The sequence below is a fragment of the Coregonus lavaretus genome (assembly GCF_964263955.1).
Source record: "Coregonus lavaretus genome assembly, contig: HAP1_SCAFFOLD_154, whole genome shotgun sequence".
In the NCBI taxonomy this organism is placed as follows: Eukaryota; Metazoa; Chordata; class Actinopteri; order Salmoniformes; family Salmonidae; genus Coregonus; species Coregonus lavaretus.
The window spans coordinates 46,330-70,305 of NW_028160661.1; the positions used below are offsets into that span (position 1 = coordinate 46,330).

General features: G+C 38.5%; 1 protein-coding gene across 1 annotated transcript in view; it reads left to right on the plus strand.

The window, feature by feature from the left end:
• The window catches only part of LOC311121587 (uncharacterized protein), a 58,829-nt gene extending 34,853 nt beyond the window's left edge, over window positions 1–23,976 (plus strand). Inside the window, exons 5-8 of the mRNA XM_084196047.1 lie at window positions 5,237–5,408; window positions 5,634–5,855; window positions 22,130–22,303; window positions 23,231–23,976. Of these exons, the coding sequence (XP_084052173.1) occupies window positions 5,237–5,408; window positions 5,634–5,855; window positions 22,130–22,303; window positions 23,231–23,577 (915 nt within the window). The 3' untranslated portion in view covers window positions 23,578–23,976. The remainder of the gene's footprint in view (window positions 1–5,236; window positions 5,409–5,633; window positions 5,856–22,129; window positions 22,304–23,230) is intronic.

A 23,976-nucleotide genomic window follows, 5' to 3' on the forward strand; every position in this document is an offset into this window, starting at 1 on the left:
TAATGTCATGTAGTATTTTAAACTGTATATAACTCAAAATGTAATGTAGTATTTTAAACTGTATATAACTCATAATGTCATGTAGTATTTTAAACTGTATATAACTCATAATGTCATGTAGTATTTTAAACTGTATATAACTCATAATGTCATGTAATATTTTAAACTGTATATAACTGTGATGTAATGTCATGTAGTATTTTAAACTGTATATAACTCAAAATGTCATGTAGTATTTTAAACTGTATATAACTCATAATGTCATGTAGTATTTTAAACTGTATATAACTCATAATGTCATGTAGTATTTTAAACTGTATATAACACATAATGTCATGTAATATTTTAAACTGTATATAACTGTGATGTAATGTCATGTAGTATTTTAAACTGTATATAACTCAAAATGTCATGTAGTATTTAAAACTGTATATAACTCATAATGTCATGTAGTATTTTAAACTGTATATAACTCAAAATGTAATGTAGTATTTTAAACTGTATATAACTCATAATGTCATGTAGTAATTTAAACTGTATATAACTGTGATGTAATGTCATGTAGTATTTTAAACTGTATATAACTCAAAATGTCATGTAGTATTTAAAACTGTATATAACTCATAATGTCATGTAGTATTTTAAACTGTATATAACTCAAAATGTAATGTAGTATTTTAAACTGTATATAACTCATAATGTCATGTAGTAATTTAAACTGTATATAACTGTGATGTAATGTCATGTAGTATTTTAAACTGTATATAACTCATAATGTAATGTAGTATTTTAAACTGTATATAACTCAAAATGTCATGTAGTATTTTAAACTGTATATAACTCATAATGTCATGTAGTATTTTAAACTGTATATAACTCATAATGTCATGTAATATTTTAAACTGTATATAACTGTGATGTAATGTCATGTAGTATTTTAAACTGTATATAACTCAAAATGTCATGTAGTATTTAAAACTGTATATAACTCATAATGTCATGTAGTATTTTAAACTGTATATAACTCAAAATGTCATGTAGTATTTTAAACTGTATATAACTCATAATGTCATGTAGTATTTTAAACTGTATATAACTCATAATGTAATGTAGTATTTTAAACTGTATATAACTCAAAATGTCATGTAGTATTTTAAACTGTATATAACTCATAATGTCATGTAGTATTTTAAACTGTATATAACTCAAAATGTCATGTAGTGTTTTAAACTGTATATAACTCATAATGTCATGTAGTATTTTAAACTGTATATAACTCATAATGTCATGTAGTATTTTAAACTGTATATAACTCATAATGTCATGTAGTATTTTAAACTGTATATAACTCAAAATGTCATGTAGTATTTTAAACTGTATATAACTCATAATGTCATGTAGTATTTTAAACTGTATATAACTCATAATGTAATGTAGTATTTTAAACTGTATATAACTCAAAATGTCATGTAGTATTTTAAACTGTATATAACTCATAATGTCATGTAGTATTTTAAACTGTATATAACTCAAAATGTCATGTAGTGTTTTAAACTGTATATAACTCATAATGTCATGTAGTATTTTAAACTGTATATAACTCATAATGTCATGTAGTATTTTAAACTGTATATAACTCATAATGTCATGTAGTATTTTAAACTGTATATAACTCATAATGTCATGTAGTATTTTAAACTGTATATAACTGTGATGTAATGTCATGTAGTATTTTAAACTGTATATAACTCAAAATGTCATGTAGTATTTTAAACTGTATATAACTCAAAATGTCATGTAGTATTTTAAACTGTATATAACTCATAATGTCATGTAGTATTTTAAACTGTATATAAATCATAATGTCATGTAGTATTTTAAACTGTATATAACTCAAAATGTCATGTAGTATTTTAAACTGTATATAACTCATAATGTCATGTAGTATTTTAAACTGTATATAAATCATAATGTCATGTAGTATTTTAAACTGTATATAACTCATAATGTCATGTAATATTTTAAACTGTATATAACTGTGATGTAATGTCATGTAGTATTTTAAACTGTATATAACTCAAAATGTCATGTAGTATTTAAAACTGTATATAACTCATAATGTCATGTAGTATTTTAAACTGTATATAACTCAAAATGTCATGTAGTATTTTAAACTGTATATAACTCATAATGTAATGTAGTATTTTAAACTGTATATAACTCAAAATGTCATGTAGTATTTTAAACTGTATATAACTCATAATGTCATGTAGTATTTTAAACTGTATATAACTCAAAATGTCATGTAGCGTTTTAAACTGTATATAACTCATAATGTCATGTAGTATTTTAAACTGTATATAACTCATAATGTCATGTAGTATTTTAAACTGTATATAACTCATAATGTCATGTAGTATTTTAAACTGTATATAACTGTGATGTAATGTCATGTACTATTTTAAACTGTATATAACTCAAAATGTCATGTAGTATTTTAAACTGTATATAACTCAAAATGTCATGTAGTATTTTAAACTGTATATAACTCATAATGTCATGTAGTATTTTAAACTGTATATAACTCATAATGTCATGTAGTATTTTAAACTGTATATAACTCATAATGTCATGTAGTAATTTAAACTGTATATAACTGTGATGTAATGTCATGTAGTATTTTAAACTGTATATAACTCAAAATGTCATGTAGTATTTAAAACTGTATATAACTCATAATGTCATGTAGTATTTTAAACTGTATATAACTCAAAATGTAATGTAGTATTTTAAACTGTATATAACTCATAATGTCATGTAGTAATTTAAACTGTATATAACTGTGATGTAATGTCATGTAGTATTTTAAACTGTATATAACTCATAATGTAATGTAGTATTTTAAACTGTATATAACTCAAAATGTCATGTAGTATTTTAAACTGTATATAACTCATAATGTCATGTAGTATTTTAAACTGTATATAACTCATAATGTCATGTAATATTTTAAACTGTATATAACTGTGATGTAATGTCATGTAGTATTTTAAACTGTATATAACTCAAAATGTCATGTAGTATTTAAAACTGTATATAACTCATAATGTCATGTAGTATTTTAAACTGTATATAACTCAAAATGTCATGTAGTATTTTAAACTGTATATAACTCAAAATGTCATGTAGTATTTTAAACTGTATATAACTCATAATGTCATGTAGTATTTTAAACTGTATATAACTGTGATGTAATGTCATGTAGTATTTTAAACTGTATATAACTCAAAATGTCATGTAGTATTTTAAACTGTATATAACTCAAAATGTCATGTAGTATTTTAAACTGTATATAACTCATAATGTCATGTAGTATTTTAAACTGTATATAAATCATAATGTCATGTAGTATTTTAAACTGTATATAACTCAAAATGTCATGTAGTATTTTAAACTGTATATAACTCATAATGTCATGTAGTATTTTAAACTGTATATAAATCATAATGTCATGTAGTATTTTAAACTGTATATAACTCATAATGTCATGTAATATTTTAAACTGTATATAACTGTGATGTAATGTCATGTAGTATTTTAAACTGTATATAACTCAAAATGTCATGTAGTATTTAAAACTGTATATAACTCATAATGTCATGTAGTATTTTAAACTGTATATAACTCATAATGTCATGTAGTATTTTAAACTGTATATAACTCATAATGTCATGTAGTATTTTAAACTGTATATAACTCATAATGTCATGTAGTATTTTAAACTGTATATAACTGTGATGTAATGTCATGTACTATTTTAAACTGTATATAACTCAAAATGTCATGTAGTATTTTAAACTGTATATAACTCAAAATGTCATGTAGTATTTTAAACTGTATATAACTCATAATGTCATGTAGTATTTTAAACTGTATATAACTCATAATGTCATGTAGTATTTTAAACTGTATATAACTCATAATGTCATGTAGTAATTTAAACTGTATATAACTGTGATGTAATGTCATGTAGTATTTTAAACTGTATATAACTCAAAATGTCATGTAGTATTTAAAACTGTATATAACTCATAATGTCATGTAGTATTTTAAACTGTATATAACTCAAAATGTCATGTAGTATTTTAAACTGTATATAACTCATAATGTCATGTAGTATTTTAAACTGTATATAACTCATAATGTAATGTAGTATTTTAAACTGTATATAACTCATAATGTCATGTAGTATTTTAAACTGTATATAACTCAAAATGTCATGTAGTATTTTAAACTGTATATAAATCATAATGTCATGTAGTATTTTAAACTGTATATAACTCAAAATGTCATGTAGTATTTTAAACTGTATATAACTCAAAATGTCATGTAGTATTTTAAACTGTATATAACTCATAATGTCATGTAGTATTTTAAACTGTATATAAATCATAATGTCATGTAGTATTTTAAACTGTATATTACTCATAATGTCATGTAGTAAATAAATAATAAAATAAATTGGTCATTTAGCAGACGCTCTTATCCGGAGCGACTTACAGGAGCAATTAGGGTTAAGTGCCTTGCTCAAGGGCACATCGACAGATTTTTCGGTTACTGGTACAACGCTCTTAACCACTACGCTACCTGCCGCCCCGTAGTATTTTAAACTGTATATAACTGTGATGCAATCTCTCTCTCTCTCTCTCTCTCGCTCTCTCTCTCTCTCTCTCTCTCTCCCCTCTCTCCTCTCTCACTCTCTCTCTCTCTCTCTCTCTCTCTCCCCTCTCTCTCGTTCTCACTCTCTCTCTCTCCCCCTCTCTCTCTCGCTCTCTCTCTCTCCTCTCTCACTCTCTCTCTCTCTCTCTCTCCCCCTCTCTCTCTCGTTCTCACTCTCTCTCCTCTCTCTCTCTCTCCTCTCTCTCTGTCTCTCTCTCTCTGTCTCTCTCTCTCTCTCTCTCTCTCTCTCGCCAGATGGATCATACATGGGTTTCATATCGGTCTTGATCTCTCTTTATGGTTATACTTTGAAACATCCATTTAAACCATGTTTTATTAATGATTCCGTAATTCCAGTGAGTCAGTCCATTAATGTCCCTGTCCTTGCGTTGTGAGATGGGACGCCAGTTGACAGTGATCAGAAATGTGATTTATTCTATCATGTTTCAGAAGACAATTGTATTCTCAGGAGTCCTAAATGGACACAATAGTCCAGTAATGTCCCTGTGTCCTCCAGAGCTGTGGTCTGTCTGTAAACCTGACGGGAGCAGAGTGTGTCCCAGCCCCAGAATACACAAAGAAACCCCAGTGTTTCAGTCTGCGGTTAAGAGACGGGTCAGAGTACCTCCTCAACACAGCATCCCGATTCATGATGAAGAAATGGATGGTGAAAATACAAGCCAACACTGGTAAACACATCAAAATATACATCATCTCATTTCCATGGGTAAACACAACTACCGAGTAAAAAGTCTGCAATTTTATTATCATACTGAACGGAGAGTAAATAATTAATTTAATATATGCCACCAGTTATTTATTTAACAATGCATTGACTATAAATAATTGATGATGAAGATGATGATGGTGAAGATGTTATATCTCTTGTCTGTGTATCTGTGTGTTTCCTGTAGTGCCCAGTGAGCATGTCTCCTCCATGACGTCACCCAGCAGCCCCTTGGTTCAGGACCCCCCTTCCCCTGTCACCACTTCTTCCCTCTCCAGAAGTCCTCACACAGGAACAGCCAGAGCCAAGGAGATAGTTGTCCTGACCAGAGAGACTTACCCTCAGATCCGTCAGTGGCACCCAGGGAAACAGCCGGACCCAACATCCTCCTCACATACAGGCAGTCGTGGTAAGTGTCTGGCTCTGGGATATACAGAATCAAATTAATGTGGGCTTTATCCAAATGATTATTTCTGCACAGTATTATTCAAGTTGTAGATGATTCAAGGATACATTGTGCTCTGATTCAAGGATACATTGTGCTCTGATTCAAGGATACATTATGCTATGTAGCAGTGGTTCCCAACATGAACTCTAATACACCGTCACTCTACTACTGGTATTCTGGTACTCTAATACACCGTCACTCTACTACTGGTATTCTGGAACTCTAATACACCGGCACTCTACTACTGGTATTCTGGAACTCTAATACACCGTCACTCTACTACTGGTATTCTGGTACTCTAATACACCGTCACTCTACTACTGGTATTCTGGTACTCTAATACACCATCACTCTACTACTGGTATTCTGGAACTCTAATACACCGTCACTCTACTACTGGTATTCTGGTACTCTAATACACCGTCACTCTACTACTGGTATTCTGGTACTCTAATACACCGTCACTCTACTACTGGTATTCTGGAACTCTAATACACCATCACTCTACTACTGGTATTCTGGAACTCTAATACACCGTCACTCTACTACTGGTATTCTGGAACTCTAATACACCGTCACTCTACTACTGGTATTCTGGAACTCTAATACACCGTCACTATACTACTGGTATTCTGGTACTCTAATACACCATCACTCTACTACTGGTATTCTGGTACTCTAATACACCGTCACTCTACTACTGGTATTCTGGAACTCTAATACACCGTCACTCTACTACTGGTATTCTGGAACTCTAATACACCGTCACTCTACTACTGGTATTCTGGAACTCTAATACACCGTCACTCTACTACTGGTATTCTGGAACTCTAATACACCGTCACTATACTACTGGTATTCTGGAACTCTAATACACCGTCACTCTACTACTGGTATTCTGGAACTCTAATACACCGTCACTCTACTACTGGTATTCTGGTACTCTAATACACCGTCACTCTACTACTGGTATTCTGGAACTCTAATACACCGTCACTCTACTACTGGTATTCTGGTACTCTAATACACCGTCACTCTACTACTGGTATTCTGGTACTCTAATACACCGTCACTCTACTACTGGTATTCTGGAACTCTAATACACCGTCACTATACTACTGGTACTCTAATACACCGTCACTCTACTACTGGTATTCTGGTACTCTAATACACCGTCACTCTACTACTGGTATTCTGGTACTCTAATACACCGTCACTCTACTACTGGTATTCTGGTACTCTAATACACCGTCACTCTACTACTGGTATTCTGGTACTCTAATACACCGTCACTCTACTACTGGTATTCTGGTACTCTAATACACCGTCACTCTACTACTGGTATTCTGGAACTCTAATACACCATCACTCTACTACTGGTATTCTGGAACTCTAATACACCGTCACTCTACTACTGGTATTCTGGAACTCTAATACACCGTCACTCTACTACTGGTATTCTGGAACTCTAATACACCGTCACTATACTACTGGTATTCTGGTACTCTAATACACCGTCACTCTACTACTGGTATTCTGGTACTCTAATACACCGTCACTCTACTACTGGTATTCTGGTACTCTAATACACCGTCACTCTACTACTGGTATTCTGGTACTCTAATACACCGTCACTCTACTACTGGTATTCTGGTACTCTAATACACCGTCACTCTACTACTGGTATTCTGGAACTCTAATACACCATCACTCTACTACTGGTATTCTGGAACTCTAATACACCGTCACTCTACTACTGGTATTCTGGAACTCTAATACACCGTCACTCTACTACTGGTATTCTGGAACTCTAATACACCGTCACTATACTACTGGTATTCTGGTACTCTAATACACCATCACTCTACTACTGGTATTCTGGTACTCTAATACACCGTCACTCTACTACTGGTATTCTGGAACTCTAATACACCGTCACTCTACTACTGGTATTCTGGAACTCTAATACACCGTCACTCTACTACTGGTATTCTGGAACTCTAATACACCGTCACTCTACTACTGGTATTCTGGAACTCTAATACACCGTCACTATACTACTGGTATTCTGGAACTCTAATACACCGTCACTCTACTACTGGTATTCTGGAACTCTAATACACCGTCACTCTACTACTGGTATTCTGGTACTCTAATACACCGTCACTCTACTACTGGTATTCTGGAACTCTAATACACCGTCACTCTACTACTGGTATTCTGGTACTCTAATACACCGTCACTCTACTACTGGTATTCTGGTACTCTAATACACCGTCACTCTACTACTGGTATTCTGGAACTCTAATACACCGTCACTATACTACTGGTACTCTAATACACCGTCACTCTACTACTGGTATTCTGGTACTCTAATACACCGTCACTCTACTACTGGTATTCTGGTACTCTAATACACCGTCACTCTACTACTGGTATTCTGGAACTCTAATACACCATCACTCTACTACTGGTATTCTGGAACTCTAATACACCGTCACTCTACTACTGGTATTCTGGAACTCTAATACACCGTCACTCTACTACTGGTATTCTGGAACTCTAATACACCGTCACTCTACTACTGGTATTCTGGTACTCTAATACACCGTCACTCTACTACTGGTATTCTGGAACTCTAATACACCGTCACTCTACTACTGGTATTCTGGTACTCTAATACACCGTCACTCTACTACTGGTATTCTGGTACTCTAATACACCGTCACTCTACTACTGGTATTCTGGAACTCTAATACACCGTCACTATACTACTGGTACTCTAATACACCGTCACTCTACTACTGGTATTCTGGTACTCTAATACACCGTCACTCTACTACTGGTATTCTGGTACTCTAATACACCGTCACTCTACTACTGGTATTCTGGAACTCTAATACACCATCACTCTACTACTGGTATTCTGGAACTCTAATACACCGTCACTCTACTACTGGTATTCTGGAACTCTAATACACCGTCACTCTACTACTGGTATTCTGGAACTCTAATACACCGTCACTATACTACTGGTATTCTGGTACTCTAATACACCATCACTCTACTACTGGTATTCTGGTACTCTAATACACCGTCACTCTACTACTGGTATTCTGGAACTCTAATACACCGTCACTCTACTACTGGTATTCTGGAACTCTAATACACCGTCACTCTACTACTGGTATTCTGGAACTCTAATACACCGTCACTCTACTACTGGTATTCTGGAACTCTAATACACCGTCACTATACTACTGGTATTCTGGTACTCTAATACACCATCACTCTACTACTGGTATTCTGGTACTCTAATACACCGTCACTCTACTACTGGTATTCTGGAACTCTAATACACCGTCACTCTACTACTGGTATTCTGGAACTCTAATACACCGTCACTCTACTACTGGTATTCTGGAACTCTAATACACCGTCACTCTACTACTGGTATTCTGGAACTCTAATACACCGTCACTATACTACTGGTATTCTGGAACTCTAATACACCGTCACTCTACTACTGGTATTCTGGAACTCTAATACACCGTCACTCTACTACTGGTATTCTGGTACTCTAATACACCGTCACTCTACTACTGGTATTCTGGTACTCTAATACACCGTCACTCTACTACTGGTATTCTGGAACTCTAATACACCGTCACTATACTACTGGTACTCTAATACACCGTCACTCTACTACTGGTATTCTGGTACTCTAATACACCGTCACTCTACTACTGGTATTCTGGTACTCTAATACACCATCACTCTACTACTGGTATTCTGGAACTCTAATACACCGTCACTCTACTACTGGTATTCTGGAACTCTAATACACCGTCACTCTACTACTGGTATTCTGGAACTCTAATACACCGTCACTCTACTACTGGTATTCTGGAACTCTAATACACCGTCACTCTACTACTGGTATTCTGGAACTCTAATACACCGTCACTCTACTACTGGTATTCTGGTACTCTAATACACCGTCACTCTACTACTGGTATTCTGGTACTCTAATACACCGTCACTCTACTACTGGTATTCTGGAACTCTAATACACCGTCACTATACTACTGGTACTCTAATACACCGTCACTCTACTACTGGTATTCTGGTACTCTAATACACCGTCACTCTACTACTGGTATTCTGGTACTCTAATACACCGTCACTCTACTACTGGTATTCTGGAACTCTAATACACCATCACTCTACTACTGGTATTCTGGAACTCTAATACACCGTCACTCTACTACTGGTATTCTGGAACTCTAATACACCGTCACTCTACTACTGGTATTCTGGAACTCTAATACACCGTCACTATACTACTGGTATTCTGGTACTCTAATACACCATCACTCTACTACTGGTATTCTGGTACTCTAATACACCGTCACTCTACTACTGGTATTCTGGTACTCTAATACACCGTCACTCTACTACTGGTATTCTGGAACTCTAATACACCGTCACTCTACTACTGGTATTCTGGAACTCTAATACACCGTCACTCTACTACTGGTATTCTGGAACTCTAATACACCGTCACTCTACTACTGGTATTCTGGAACTCTAATACACCGTCACTATACTACTGGTATTCTGGTACTCTAATACACCATCACTCTACTACTGGTATTCTGGTACTCTAATACACCGTCACTCTACTACTGGTATTCTGGAACTCTAATACACCGTCACTCTACTACTGGTATTCTGGAACTCTAATACACCGTCACTCTACTACTGGTATTCTGGAACTCTAATACACCGTCACTCTACTACTGGTATTCTGGAACTCTAATACACCGTCACTATACTACTGGTATTCTGGAACTCTAATACACTGTCACTCTACTACTGGTATTCTGGAACTCTAATACACCGTCACTCTACTACTGGTATTCTGGTACTCTAATACACCGTCACTCTACTACTGGTATTCTGGTACTCTAATACACCGTCACTCTACTACTGGTATTCTGGAACTCTAATACACCGTCACTATACTACTGGTACTCTAATACACCGTCACTCTACTACTGGTATTCTGGTACTCTAATACACCGTCACTCTACTACTGGTATTCTGGTACTCTAATACACCGTCACTCTACTACTGGTATTCTGGAACTCTAATACACCATCACTCTACTACTGGTATTCTGGAACTCTAATACACCGTCACTCTACTACTGGTATTCTGGAACTCTAATACACCGTCACTCTACTACTGGTATTCTGGTACTCTAATACACCGTCACTCTACTACTGGTATTCTGGTACTCTAATACACCGTCACTCTACTACTGGTATTCTGGAACTCTAATACACCATCACTCTACTACTGGTATTCTGGAACTCTAATACACCGTCACTCTACTACTGGTATTCTGGAACTCTAATACACCGTCACTATACTACTGGTATTCTGGTACTCTAATACACCATCACTCTACTACTGGTATTCTGGTACTCTAATACACCGTCACTCTACTACTGGTATTCTGGAACTCTAATACACCGTCACTCTACTACTGGTATTCTGGAACTCTAATACACCGTCACTCTACTACTGGTATTCTGGAACTCTAATACACCGTCACTCTACTACTGGTATTCTGGAACTCTAATACACCGTCACTATACTACTGGTATTCTGGAACTCTAATACACCGTCACTCTACTACTGGTATTCTGGAACTCTAATACACCGTCACTCTACTACTGGTATTCTGGTACTCTAATACACCGTCACTCTACTACTGGTATTCTGGTACTCTAATACACCGTCACTCTACTACTGGTATTCTGGAACTCTAATACACCGTCACTATACTACTGGTACTCTAATACACCGTCACTCTACTACTGGTATTCTGGTACTCTAATACACCGTCACTCTACTACTGGTATTCTGGTACTCTAATACACCGTCACTCTACTACTGGTATTCTGGAACTCTAATACACCGTCACTATACTACTGGTACTCTAATACACCGTCACTCTACTACTGGTATTCTGGTACTCTAATACACCGTCACTCTACTACTGGTATTCTGGTACTCTAATACACCGTCACTCTACTACTGGTATTCTGGAACTCTAATACACCATCACTCTACTACTGGTATTCTGGAACTCTAATACACCGTCACTCTACTACTGGTATTCTGGAACTCTAATACACCGTCACTCTACTACTGGTATTCTGGAACTCTAATACACCGTCACTATACTACTGGTATTCTGGTACTCTAATACACCATCACTCTACTACTGGTATTCTGGTACTCTAATACACCGTCACTCTACTACTGGTATTCTGGAACTCTAATACACCGTCACTCTACTACTGGTATTCTGGAACTCTAATACACCGTCACTCTACTACTGGTATTCTGGAACTCTAATACACCGTCACTCTACTACTGGTATTCTGGAACTCTAATACACCGTCACTATACTACTGGTATTCTGGAACTCTAATACACCGTCACTCTACTACTGGTATTCTGGAACTCTAATACACCGTCACTCTACTACTGGTATTCTGGTACTCTAATACACCGTCACTCTACTACTGGTATTCTGGTACTCTAATACACCGTCACTCTACTACTGGTATTCTGGAACTCTAATACACCGTCACTATACTACTGGTACTCTAATACACCGTCACTCTACTACTGTCCTTGCTAAACTTTTCCTAATCTTAATTTTTTTTTATGGAACACTCACTTATAAACGTGACCTGTGGAATGCACATGTAATATTGACTTGGGAGCACTAGCGGTTGTTTGCCCGGTGTGTTCAGGCTGTTTTGAGGGGCGCGCATCACGATCAGTCTTCTGTATCACTTTACCTCGTCGGTCAAAAGAATTAGCATAGACAAGATAGAGTAAACTTAGCCAGTCATTTATTTCTTCATAATGTGGCTCAGGGCTTAGCTATGCCACAGACTCTGCCCTAGAAACTAACACAGCATAGCTTTGTGTCCGTAGTTGCACAATGCAGAAAACCGGTCGTCTGTAGCCCAACCCGTTAAAAACTAAAGGCATATTTTACAGGAGCTACATGTTCATCTTTCTGGCACAGATTCAAGTGTTACACACAAATTAACCATCATGAGTAACTATCAAAACTATTACACTATTTCAAATAAACCCTATTTAATCTGCAAAAAGACGTTTGTCACAGAAAATAAATTGTTTGCAGTATGGATCAGATGAGATGGAAGTCATTACCACCAAATAAAATTATTAGGGCTATTTTAGGTGTGCCGCAGAATTTTATATCACATCAACACGTGCCACGGTTTAAATAAAGTTTGGGAACCACTGTAGAATACTTGTTGACGTCATGTCAAGTGGTGAGAGTGCAGGTATAGAAGTTACCACTAGGTGGAGACAGAGCAGCACTCAGTGACAGCTACTGCAAAGTTCCTGTGGTCTGAATGAACAGAAGGAGCCTATCAGAACTGTGTAGACAGCTGGCCAGTGTCTCTCACCCTCCAGAGTGACTGAGTTAGGAAACTGACCCTGTGCTCCAGAGTGATTGAGTTAGGAAACTGACCCTGTGCTCCAGAGTGATTGAGTTAGGAAACTGACCCTGTGCTGCCCTTCCTCTCTCTTCTGGTCCTCCTCTCTACCACGCTCTATTGACGTCTCTCTCTCTACCCAGGGCCACCATTATGGGCCGTAGGGGGCCTAGCCCGTGCTACCGTACATCCCTGTTAGTGAGCATTTCTCCTTTGCCAAGATAATCCATTCACCTGACAGGTGTGGCATGTCAAGAAGCTGATTAAACAGTATGATCATTGCACAGGTGCACCTTGTGCTAGGGACAATAAAAGGCCTCTCTAAAATGTGCAGTTTTGTTACACAACACAACGCCACAGATGTCTTAAGTATTGAGGGAGCGTGCAATTGGCATGCTGACTGGAGGAATGTCCACCAGAGAATTGAATATTAATTTCTCTACCATAAGCCGCCTCCAACGTCGTTTTAGAGAATTTGGCAGTATGTCAAACCAGCCTCACAACCGCAGACCCCACGTGTAACCACGCCAGCCCAGGACCTCCACATCCGGCTTCTTCACCTGCGGGTTCGTCTGAGACGAGTGTGAAAGAGCAAACTACCTATCTACTGTTTGTATTTGTTGGCTTTAGGCCTTTGTATTTTACTTCGTTGATGATGGAAGTTAAAGGCCTGCTGCTGCGTTGGCCTGTAGGCTCTCTCTGAGTTCTATGTTCTCATTTATTTTGCCGCCAATGGATCACAGCGTATCCATGTGTCCATATGAGGCTGGGGCTCTCGCCTTAGTTGAATTTTTACTTTCAGTTTTTTAAATAATTTTACATCAGATTTGTATGATTAACCATGTGGCAATGATTTAGAGAAACGAAAACGTTATTATTGAAATGAAACTGTTCCATGAAAATGAGCATATAAAAATGATTATAACTTTCACGCAAATCAGTAGAAATGGAAGGATAAATTGGTAGCTTCCCCAAATCTGAAGGATAAATTGGTAGCTTCCCCAAATCTGAAGGATAAATTGAAGGCTTCCCCAAATCTGAAGGATAAATTGGTAGCTTCCCCAAATCTGAAGGATAAATTGGTAGCTTCTCCAAATCTGAAGGATAAATTGGTAGCTTCCCCAAATCTGAAGGATAAATTGGTAGCTTCCCCAAATCTGAAGGATAAATTGGAGGCTTCCCCAAATCTGAAGGATAAATTGGTAGCTTCCCCAAATCTGAAGGATAAATTGGTAGCTTCCCCAAATCTGAAGGATAAATTGGAGGCTTCCCCAAATCTGAAGGATAAATTGGTAGCTTCCCCAAATCTGAAGGATAAATTGGTAGCTTCCCCAAATCTGAAGGATAAATTGGAGGCTTCCCCAAATCTGAAGGATAAATTGGTAGCTTCCCCAAATCTGAAGGATAAATTGGTAGCTTCCCCAAATCTGAAGGATAAATTGGAGGCTTCCCCAAATCTGAAGGATAAATTGGAGGCTTCCCCAAATCTGAAGGATAAATTGGAGGCTTCCCCAAATCTGAAGGATAAATTGGAGGCTTCCCCAAATCTGAAGGATAAATTGGAGGCTTCCCCAAATCTGAAGGATAAATTGGTAGCTTCCCCAAATCTGAAAGATAAATTGGTAGCTTCCCCAAATCTGAAGGATAAATTGGTAGCTTCCCCAAATCTGAAGGATAAATTGGTAGCTTCCCCAAATCTGAAGGATAAATTGGTAGCTTCCCCAAATCTGAAGGATAAATTGAAGGCTTCCCCAAATCTGAAGGATAAATTGGTAGCTTCCCCAAATCTGAAGGATAAATTGGTAGCTTCCCCAAATCTGAAGGATAAATTGGTAGCTTCCCCAAATCTGAAGGATAAATTGAAGGCTTCCCCAAATCTGAAGGATAAATTGGTAGCTTCCCCAAATCTGAAGGATAAATTGGTAGCTTCCCCAAATCTGAAGGATAAATTGGTAGCTTCCCCAAATCTGAAGGATAAATTGGTAGCTTCCCCAAATCTGAAGGATAAATTGGAGGCTTCCCCAAATCTGAAGGATAAATTGGTAGCTTCCCCAAATCTGAAGGATAAATTGGTAGCTTCCCCAAATCTGAAGGATAAATTGGAGGCTTCCCCAAATCTGAAGGATAAATTGGTAGCTTCCCCAAATCTGAAGGATAAATTGGTAGCTTCCCCAAATCTGAAGGATAAATTGGTAGCTTCCCCAAATCTGAAGGATAAATTGGAGGCTTCCCCAAATCTGAAGGATAAATTGGTAGCTTCCCCAAATCTGAAGGATAAATTGGTAGCTTCCCCAAATCTGAAGGATAAATTGGAGACTTCCCCAAATCTGAAGGATAAATTGGTAGCTTCCCCAAATCTGAAGGATAAATTGGTAGCTTCCACAAATCTGAAGGATAAATTGGTAGCTACCCCAAATCTGAAGGATAAATTGGTAGCTTCCCCAAATCTGAAGGATAAATTGGAGGCTTCCCCAAATCTGAAGGATAAATTGGTAGCTTCCACAAATCTGAAGGATAAATTGGTAGCTTCCCCAAATCTGAAGGATAAATGGGTAGCTTCCCCAAATCTGAAGGATAAATTGGAGGCTTCCCCAAATCTGAAGGATAAATTGGTAGCTTCCCCAAATCTGAAGGATAAATTGGTAGCTTCCCCAAATCTGAAGGATAAATGGGTAGCTTCCCCAAATCTGAAGGATAAATTGGAGGCTTCCCCAAATCTGAAGGATAAATTGGTAGCTTCCCCAAATCTGAAGGATAAATTGGTAGCTTCCCCAAATCTGAAGGATAAATTGGTAGCTTCCCCAAATCTGAAGGATAAATTGGTAGCTTCCCCAAATCTGAAGGATAAATTGGTAGCTTCCCCAAATCTGAAGGATAAATTGGTAGCTTCCCCAAATCTGAAGGATAAATTGGTAGCTTCCCCAAATCTGAAGGATAAATTGGTAGCTTCCCCAAATCTGAAGGATAAATTGGAGGCTTCCCCAAATCTGAAGGATAAATTGGTAGCTTCCCCAAATCTGAAGGATAAATTGGTAGCTTCCCCAAATCTGAAGGATAAATTGGAGGCTTCCCCAAATCTGAAGGATAAATTGGATGCTTCCCCAAATCTGAAGGATAAATTGGTAGCTTCCCCAAATCTGAAGGATAAATTGGTAGCTTCCCCAAATCTGAAGGATAAATTGGTAGCTTCCCCAAATCTGAAGGATAAATTGGTAGCTTCCCCAAATCTGAAGGATAAATTGGTAGCTTCCCCAAATCTGAAGGATAAATTGGTAGCTTCCCCAAATCTGAAGGATAAATTGGTAGCTTCCCCAAATCTGAAGGATAAATTGGTAGCTTCCCCAAATCTGAAGGATAAATTGGTAGCTTCCCCAAATCTGAAGGATAAATTGGAGGCTTCCCCAAATCTGAAGGATAAATTGGTAGCTTCCCCAAATCTGAAGGATAAATTGGTAGCTTCCCCAAATCTGAAGGATAAATTGGAGGCTTCCCCAAATCTGAAGGATAAATTGGATGCTTCCCCAAATCTGAAGGATAAATTGGTAGCTTCCCCAAATCTGAAGGATAAATTGGTAGCTTCCCCAAATCTGAAGGATAAATTGGTAGCTTCCCCAAATCTGAAGGATAAATTGGTAGCTTCCCCAAATCTGAAGGATAAATTGGAGGCTTCCCCAAATCTGAAGGATAAATTGGATGCTTCCCCAAATCTGAAAGATAAATTGGAAGCTTCCCCAAATCTGAAGGATAAATTGGTAGCTTCCCCAAATCTGAAGGATAAATTGGTAGCTTCCCCAAATCTGAAGGATAAATTGGTAGCTTCCCCAAATCTGAAGGATAAATTGGTAGCTTCCCCAAATCTGAAGGATAAATTGGTAGCTTCCCCAAATCTGAAGGATAAATTGGTAGCTTCCCCAAATCTGAAGGATAAATTGGTAGCTTCCCCAAATCTGAAGGATAAATTGGTAGCTTCCCCAAGTCTGAAGGATAAATTGGTAGCTTCCCCAAATCTGAAGGATAAATTGGTAGCTTCCCCAAATCTGAAGGATAAATTGGTAGCTTCCCCAAATCTGAAGGATAAATTGGTAGCTTCCCCAAATCTGAAGGATAAATTGGAGGCTTCCCCAAATCTGAAGGATAAATTGGTAGCTTCCCCAAATCTGAAGGATGAATTGGAGGCTTCCCCAAATCTGAAGGATAAATTGGAGGCTTCCCCAAATCTGAAGGATAAATTGGTAGCTTCACAAATCTGAAGGATAAATTGGAGGCTTCCCCAAATCTGAAGGATAAATTGGAGGCTTACCCAAATCTGAAGGATAAATTGGTAGCTTCCCCAAATCTGAAGGATAAATTGGAGGCTTCCCCAAATCTGAAGGATAAATTGGAGGCTTCCCCAAATCTGAAGGATAAATTGGTAGCTTCCCCAAATCTGAAGGATAAATTGGAGGCTTCCCCAAATCTGAAGGATACATTGGATACATTTGGCTTCCCCAAATCTGAAGGATAAATTGGTAGCCCAAATCTGAAGGATAAATTGGAGGCTTCCCCAAATCTGAAGGATAAATTGGTAGCTTCCCCAAATCTGAAGGATAAATTGGTAGCTTCCCCAAATCTGAAGGATAAATTGGTAGCTTCCCCAAATCTGAAGGATAAATTGGAGGCTTCCCCAAATCTGAAGGATAAATTGGTAGCTTCCCCAAATCTGAAGGATAAATTGGTAGCTTCCCCAAATCTGAAGGATAAATTGGTAGCTTCCCCAAATCTGAAGGATAAATTGGTAGCTTCCCCAAATCTGAAGGATAAATTGGAGGCTTCCCCAAATCTGAAGGATAAATTGGTAGCTTCCCCAAATCTGAAGGATGAATTGGAGGCTTCCCCAAATCTGAAGGATAAATTGGAGGCTTCCCCAAATCTGAAGGATAAATTGGTAGCTTCCCCAAATCTGAAGGATAAATTGGAGGCTTCCCCAAATCTGAAGGATAAATTGGAGGCTTACCCAAATCTGAAGGATAAATTGGTAGCTTCCCCAAATCTGAAGGATTAATTGGTAGCTTCCCCAAATCTGAAGGATTAATTGGTAGCTTCCCCAAATCTGAAGGATAAATTGGTAGCTTCCCCAAATCTGAAGGATAAATTGGAGGCTTCCCCAAATCTGAAGGATAAATTGGAGGCTTCCCCAAATCTGAAGGATAAATTGGTAGCTTCCCCAAATCTGAAGGATAAATTGGTAGCTTCCCCAAATCTGAAAGATAAATTGGTAGCTTCCCCAAATCTGAAGGATAAATTGGTAGCTTCCCCAAATCTGAAGGATAAATTGGAGGCTTCCCCAAATCTGAAGGATAAATTGGAGGCTTCCCCAAATCTGAAGGATAAATTGGTAGCTTCCCCAAATCTGAAAGATAAATTGGAAGCTTCCCCAAATCTGAAGGATAAATTGGTAGCTTCCCCAAATCTGAAGGATAAATTGGTAGCTTCCCCAAATCTGAAGGATAAATTGGTAGCTTCCCCAAATCTGAAGGATAAATTGGTAGCTTCCCCAAATCTGAAAGATAAATTGGAAGCTTCCCCAAATCTGAAAGATAAATTGGAAGCTTCCCCAAATCTGAAGGCTAAATTGGTCGCTTCCCCAAATCTGAAGGATAAATTGGTAGCTTCCCCAAATCTGAAGGATAAATTGGAGGCTTCCCCAAATCTGAAGGATAAACTGGTAGCTTCCCCAAATCTGAAGGATAAATTGGTAGCTTCCCCAAATCTGAAGGATAAATTGGAGGCTTCCCCAAATCTGAAGGATAAATTGGTAGCTTCCCCAAATCTGAAGGATAAATTGGTAGCTTCCCCAAATCTGAAGGATAAATTGGTAGCTTCCCCAAATCTGAAGGATAAATTGGAGGCTTCCCCAAATCTGAAGGATAAATTGGTAGCTTCCCCAAATCTGAAGGATAAATTGGAGGCTTCCCCAAATCTGAAGGATAAATTGGTAGCTTCCCCAAATCTGAAGGATAAATTGGAGGCTTCCCCAAATCTGAAGGATAAATTGGTAGCTTCCCCAAATCTGAAGGATAAATTGGAGGCTTCCCCAAATCTGAAGGATAAATTGGTAGCTTCCCCAAATCTGAAAGATAAATTGGAAGCTTCCCCAAATCTGAAGGATAAATTGGTAGCTTCCCCAAATCTGAAGGATAAATTGGTAGCTTCCCCAAATCTGAAGGATAAATTGGTAGCTTCCCCAAATCTGAAGGATAAATTGGTAGCTTCCCCAAATCTGAAAGATAAATTGGAAGCTTCCCCAAATCTGAAAGATAAATTGGAAGCTTCCCCAAATCTGAAGGATAAATTGGTCGCTTCCCCAAATCTGAAGGATAAATTGGTAGCTTCCCCAAATCTGAAGGATAAATTGGAGGCTTCCCCAAATCTGAAGGATAAACTGGTAGCTTCCCCAAATCTGAAGGATAAATTGGTAGCTTCCCCAAATCTGAAGGATAAATTGGAGGCTTCCCCAAATCTGAAGGATAAATTGGTAGCTTCCCCAAATCTGAAGGATAAATTGGTAGCTTCCCCAAATCTGAAGGATAAATTGGTAGCTTCCCCAAATCTGAAGGATAAATTGGTAGCTTCCCCAAATCTGAAGGATAAATTGGAGGCTTCCCCAAATCTGAAGGATAAATTGGAGGCTTCCCCAAATCTGAAGGATAAATTGGTAGCTTCCCCAAATCTGAAAGATAAATTGGAAGCTTCCCCAAATCTGAAGGATAAATTGGTAGCTTCCCCAAATCTGAAGGATAAATTGGTAGCTTCCCCAAATCTGAAGGATAAATTGGTAGCTTCCCCAAATCTGAAGGATAAATTGGTAGCTTCCCCAAATCTGAAAGATAAATTGGAAGCTTCCCCAAATCTGAAAGATAAATTGGAAGCTTCCCCAAATCTGAAGGCTAAATTGGTCGCTTCCCCAAATCTGAAGGATAAATTGGTAGCTTCCCCAAATCTGAAGGATAAATTGGAGGCTTCCCCAAATCTGAAGGATAAACTGGTAGCTTCCCCAAATCTGAAGGATAAATTGGTAGCTTCCCCAAATCTGAAGGATAAATTGGAGGCTTCCCCAAATCTGAAGGATAAATTGGTAGCTTCCCCAAATCTGAAGGATAAATTGGTAGCTTCCCCAAATCTGAAGGATAAATTGGTAGCTTCCCCAAATCTGAAGGATAAATTGGAGGCTTCCCCAAATCTGAAGGATAAATTGGTAGCTTCCCCAAATCTGAAGGATAAATTGGAGGCTTCCCCAAATCTGAAGGATAAATTGGTAGCTTCCCCAAATCTGAAGGATAAATTGGAGGCTTCCCCAAATCTGAAGGATAAATTGGTAGCTTCCCCAAATCTGAAAGATAAATTGGAAGCTTCCCCAAATCTGAAGGATAAATTGGTAGCTTCCCCAAATCTGAAGGATAAATTGGTAGCTTCCCCAAATCTGAAGGATAAATTGGTAGCTTCCCCAAATCTGAAGGATAAATTGGTAGCTTCCCCAAATCTGAAAGATAAATTGGAAGCTTCCCCAAATCTGAAAGATAAATTGGAAGCTTCCCCAAATCTGAAGGATAAATTGGTCGCTTCCCCAAATCTGAAGGATAAATTGGTAGCTTCCCCAAATCTGAAGGATAAATTGGAGGCTTCCCCAAATCTGAAGGATAAACTGGTAGCTTCCCCAAATCTGAAGGATAAATTGGTAGCTTCCCCAAATCTGAAGGATAAATTGGAGGCTTCCCCAAATCTGAAGGATAAATTGGTAGCTTCCCCAAATCTGAAGGATAAATTGGTAGCTTCCCCAAATCTGAAGGATAAATTGGTAGCTTCCCCAAATCTGAAGGATAAATTGGAGGCTTCCCCAAATCTGAAGGATAAATTGGTAGCTTCCCCAAATCTGAAGGATAAATTGGAGGCTTCCCCAAATCTGAAGGATAAATTGGTAGCTTCCCCAAATCTGAAGGATAAATTGGTAGCTTCCCCAAATCTGAAGGATAAATTGGTAGCTTCCCCAAATCTGAAGGATAAATTGGTAGCTTCCCCAAATCTGAAGGATAAATTGGTAGCTTCCCCAAATCTGAAGGATAAATTGGAGGCTTCCCCAAATCTGAAGGATAAATTGGTAGCTTCCCCAAATCTGAAGGATAAATTGGTAGCTTCCCCAAATCTGAAGGATAAATTGGTAGCTTCCCCAAATCTGAAGGATAAATTGGTAGCTTCCCCAAATCTGAAGGATAAATTGGTATCTTCCCCAAATCTGAAGGATAAATGGGTAGCTTCCCCAATTCTGAAGGATAAATTGGAGGCTTCCCCAAATCTGAAGGATAAATTGGTAGCTTCCCCAAATCTGAAGGATAAATTGGTAGCTTCCCCAAATCTGAAGGATAAATTGGTAGCTTCCCCAAATCTGAAGGATAAATTGGTAGCCTCCCCAAATCTGAAGGATAAATTTGGTAGCTTCCCCAAATCTGAAGGATAAATTGGTAGCTTCCCCAAATCTGAAACTCAGGAGCTGCCAATTGTCTTTACTATAAACCCATTTAAAGTAATATCGCCCTCAACTAAACATCTCTCTCTCTCTCTCCCTCTCCCCATCTCCCTCTCTCCCCCTCTCCCTCTCTCCATCTCCCTCTCTCCCCCTCTCTCCCCTCTCTCTTTCTCTAGAAGATAACTATGACCCCCTGAGACAGAGTCCATTCTCCCTCCACACCTCCTCCTCCATCCCTCCTTTCTCCCTCCACTCCTCCGTCTCTCCTCCTTCCTCTTCCACTGTCTCCAGAGGTGGTCAAGACTGGCTCAGTCAAGTGAACAAGCATCGCTCTCACTCCTTTACCTCTGGTAGGTAACACATCACTAACACTAATGCAACCTCCCCTCACACACACTGACCACCCCACTAATACTAACACTAATGCAACCTCCCCTCACACACACTGACCACCCCACTAATACTAACACTAATGCAACCTCCCCTCACACACACTGACCACCCCACTAATACTAACACTAATGCAACCTCCCCTCACACACACTGACCACCCCACTAATACTAACACTAATGCAACCTCCCCTCACACACACTGACCACCCCACTAACACTAATGCAACCTCCCCTCACACACACTGACCACCCCACTAATACTAACACTAATGTAACCTCCCCTCACACACACTGACCACCCCACTAACACTAATGCAACCTCCCCTCACACACACTGACCACCCCACTAACACTAATGCAACCTCCCCTCACACACACTGACCACCCCACTAATACTAACACTAATGTAACCTCCCCTCACACACACTGACCACCCCACTAACACTAATGCAACCTCCCCTCACACACACTGACCACCCCACTAATACTTACCACATGGCTCAACACACTGACCACCCCACTAATACTTACCACCTAGCTCAACACACTGACCACCCCACTAATACTTACCACCTAGCTCAACACACTGACCACCCCACTAATACTTACCACCTAGCTCAACACACTGACCACCCCACTAATACTTACCACCTAGCTCAACACACTGACCACCCCACTAATACTTACCACCTAGCTCAACACACTGACCACCCCAATATCACTAACCCACCTAGCTCCCCTCAGCATCACACACACTGTTTCAACTCAGATACACACACGGACCACTCACTGCTCAGCCCAACAGCTCTCTCAGACCTGAGCAACTTTAACTTGAATTGAAAAATAATCTGTCTGGTATTTATGTACATGTTATTTTCTCTCAGCAAGGTACCAGAAGATTAAACCAGTGTTGCTGGCCCCAGGCCGGGACTACGGGTCAGTGGGTTTGGGTCGGGACTGTGGGTCAAACTACTCAGTGACTCTGGTTATAGGAGACAAGCGGTCTGACGCTTCTCCCACTATCAGTTGTGATGGTAGTGGTCCGTCTAACACTGAACCACACCACCCCCTGCTGGATGGATGGCAGCAACACTCATGTCACCAGCATCAAGCTACGTACCACCACTACCAGGAATCGGACCAACAGGATCCATCTCTGAGGGCCTGCACCAGTCTGCCTCGGCCACGCAAGAAGTCTGTCTTCAAGAAGTTCTTTGGGAAGAAAGACTGAAGCTGTCATGATCAATCAATCACGTAGTTATTAAGCCCTTTTTCCTTTACAGTCCTTTCTTGTCCTACAGCGGAGTTATAAAGTTAAGGACTGAAGTTATCATCATAGCAGCACGTCTGAACTCTGACGTCTATGTGAGGGCTGCTGTACCAAGCATTTTTACTCTATAAGGATTTGAAACCAAGCAAGCTTTGTGTATTAATGTGTGGCGCATATTTCAATATCTGTGTAGGAGATGAATGGAGACCTGCTACATACAGAAGCTTTGTGTTTGAACCATCCACGTGTGCTGCTAGTTTAGGATGTGTGTGAGATTTGTATAGTTGTTTCTGCACTGCATAGTGACAGATTTGATGTCTTATTAAAGACCAATCATCCTTCTGTTGGTCTGTGGTTTCT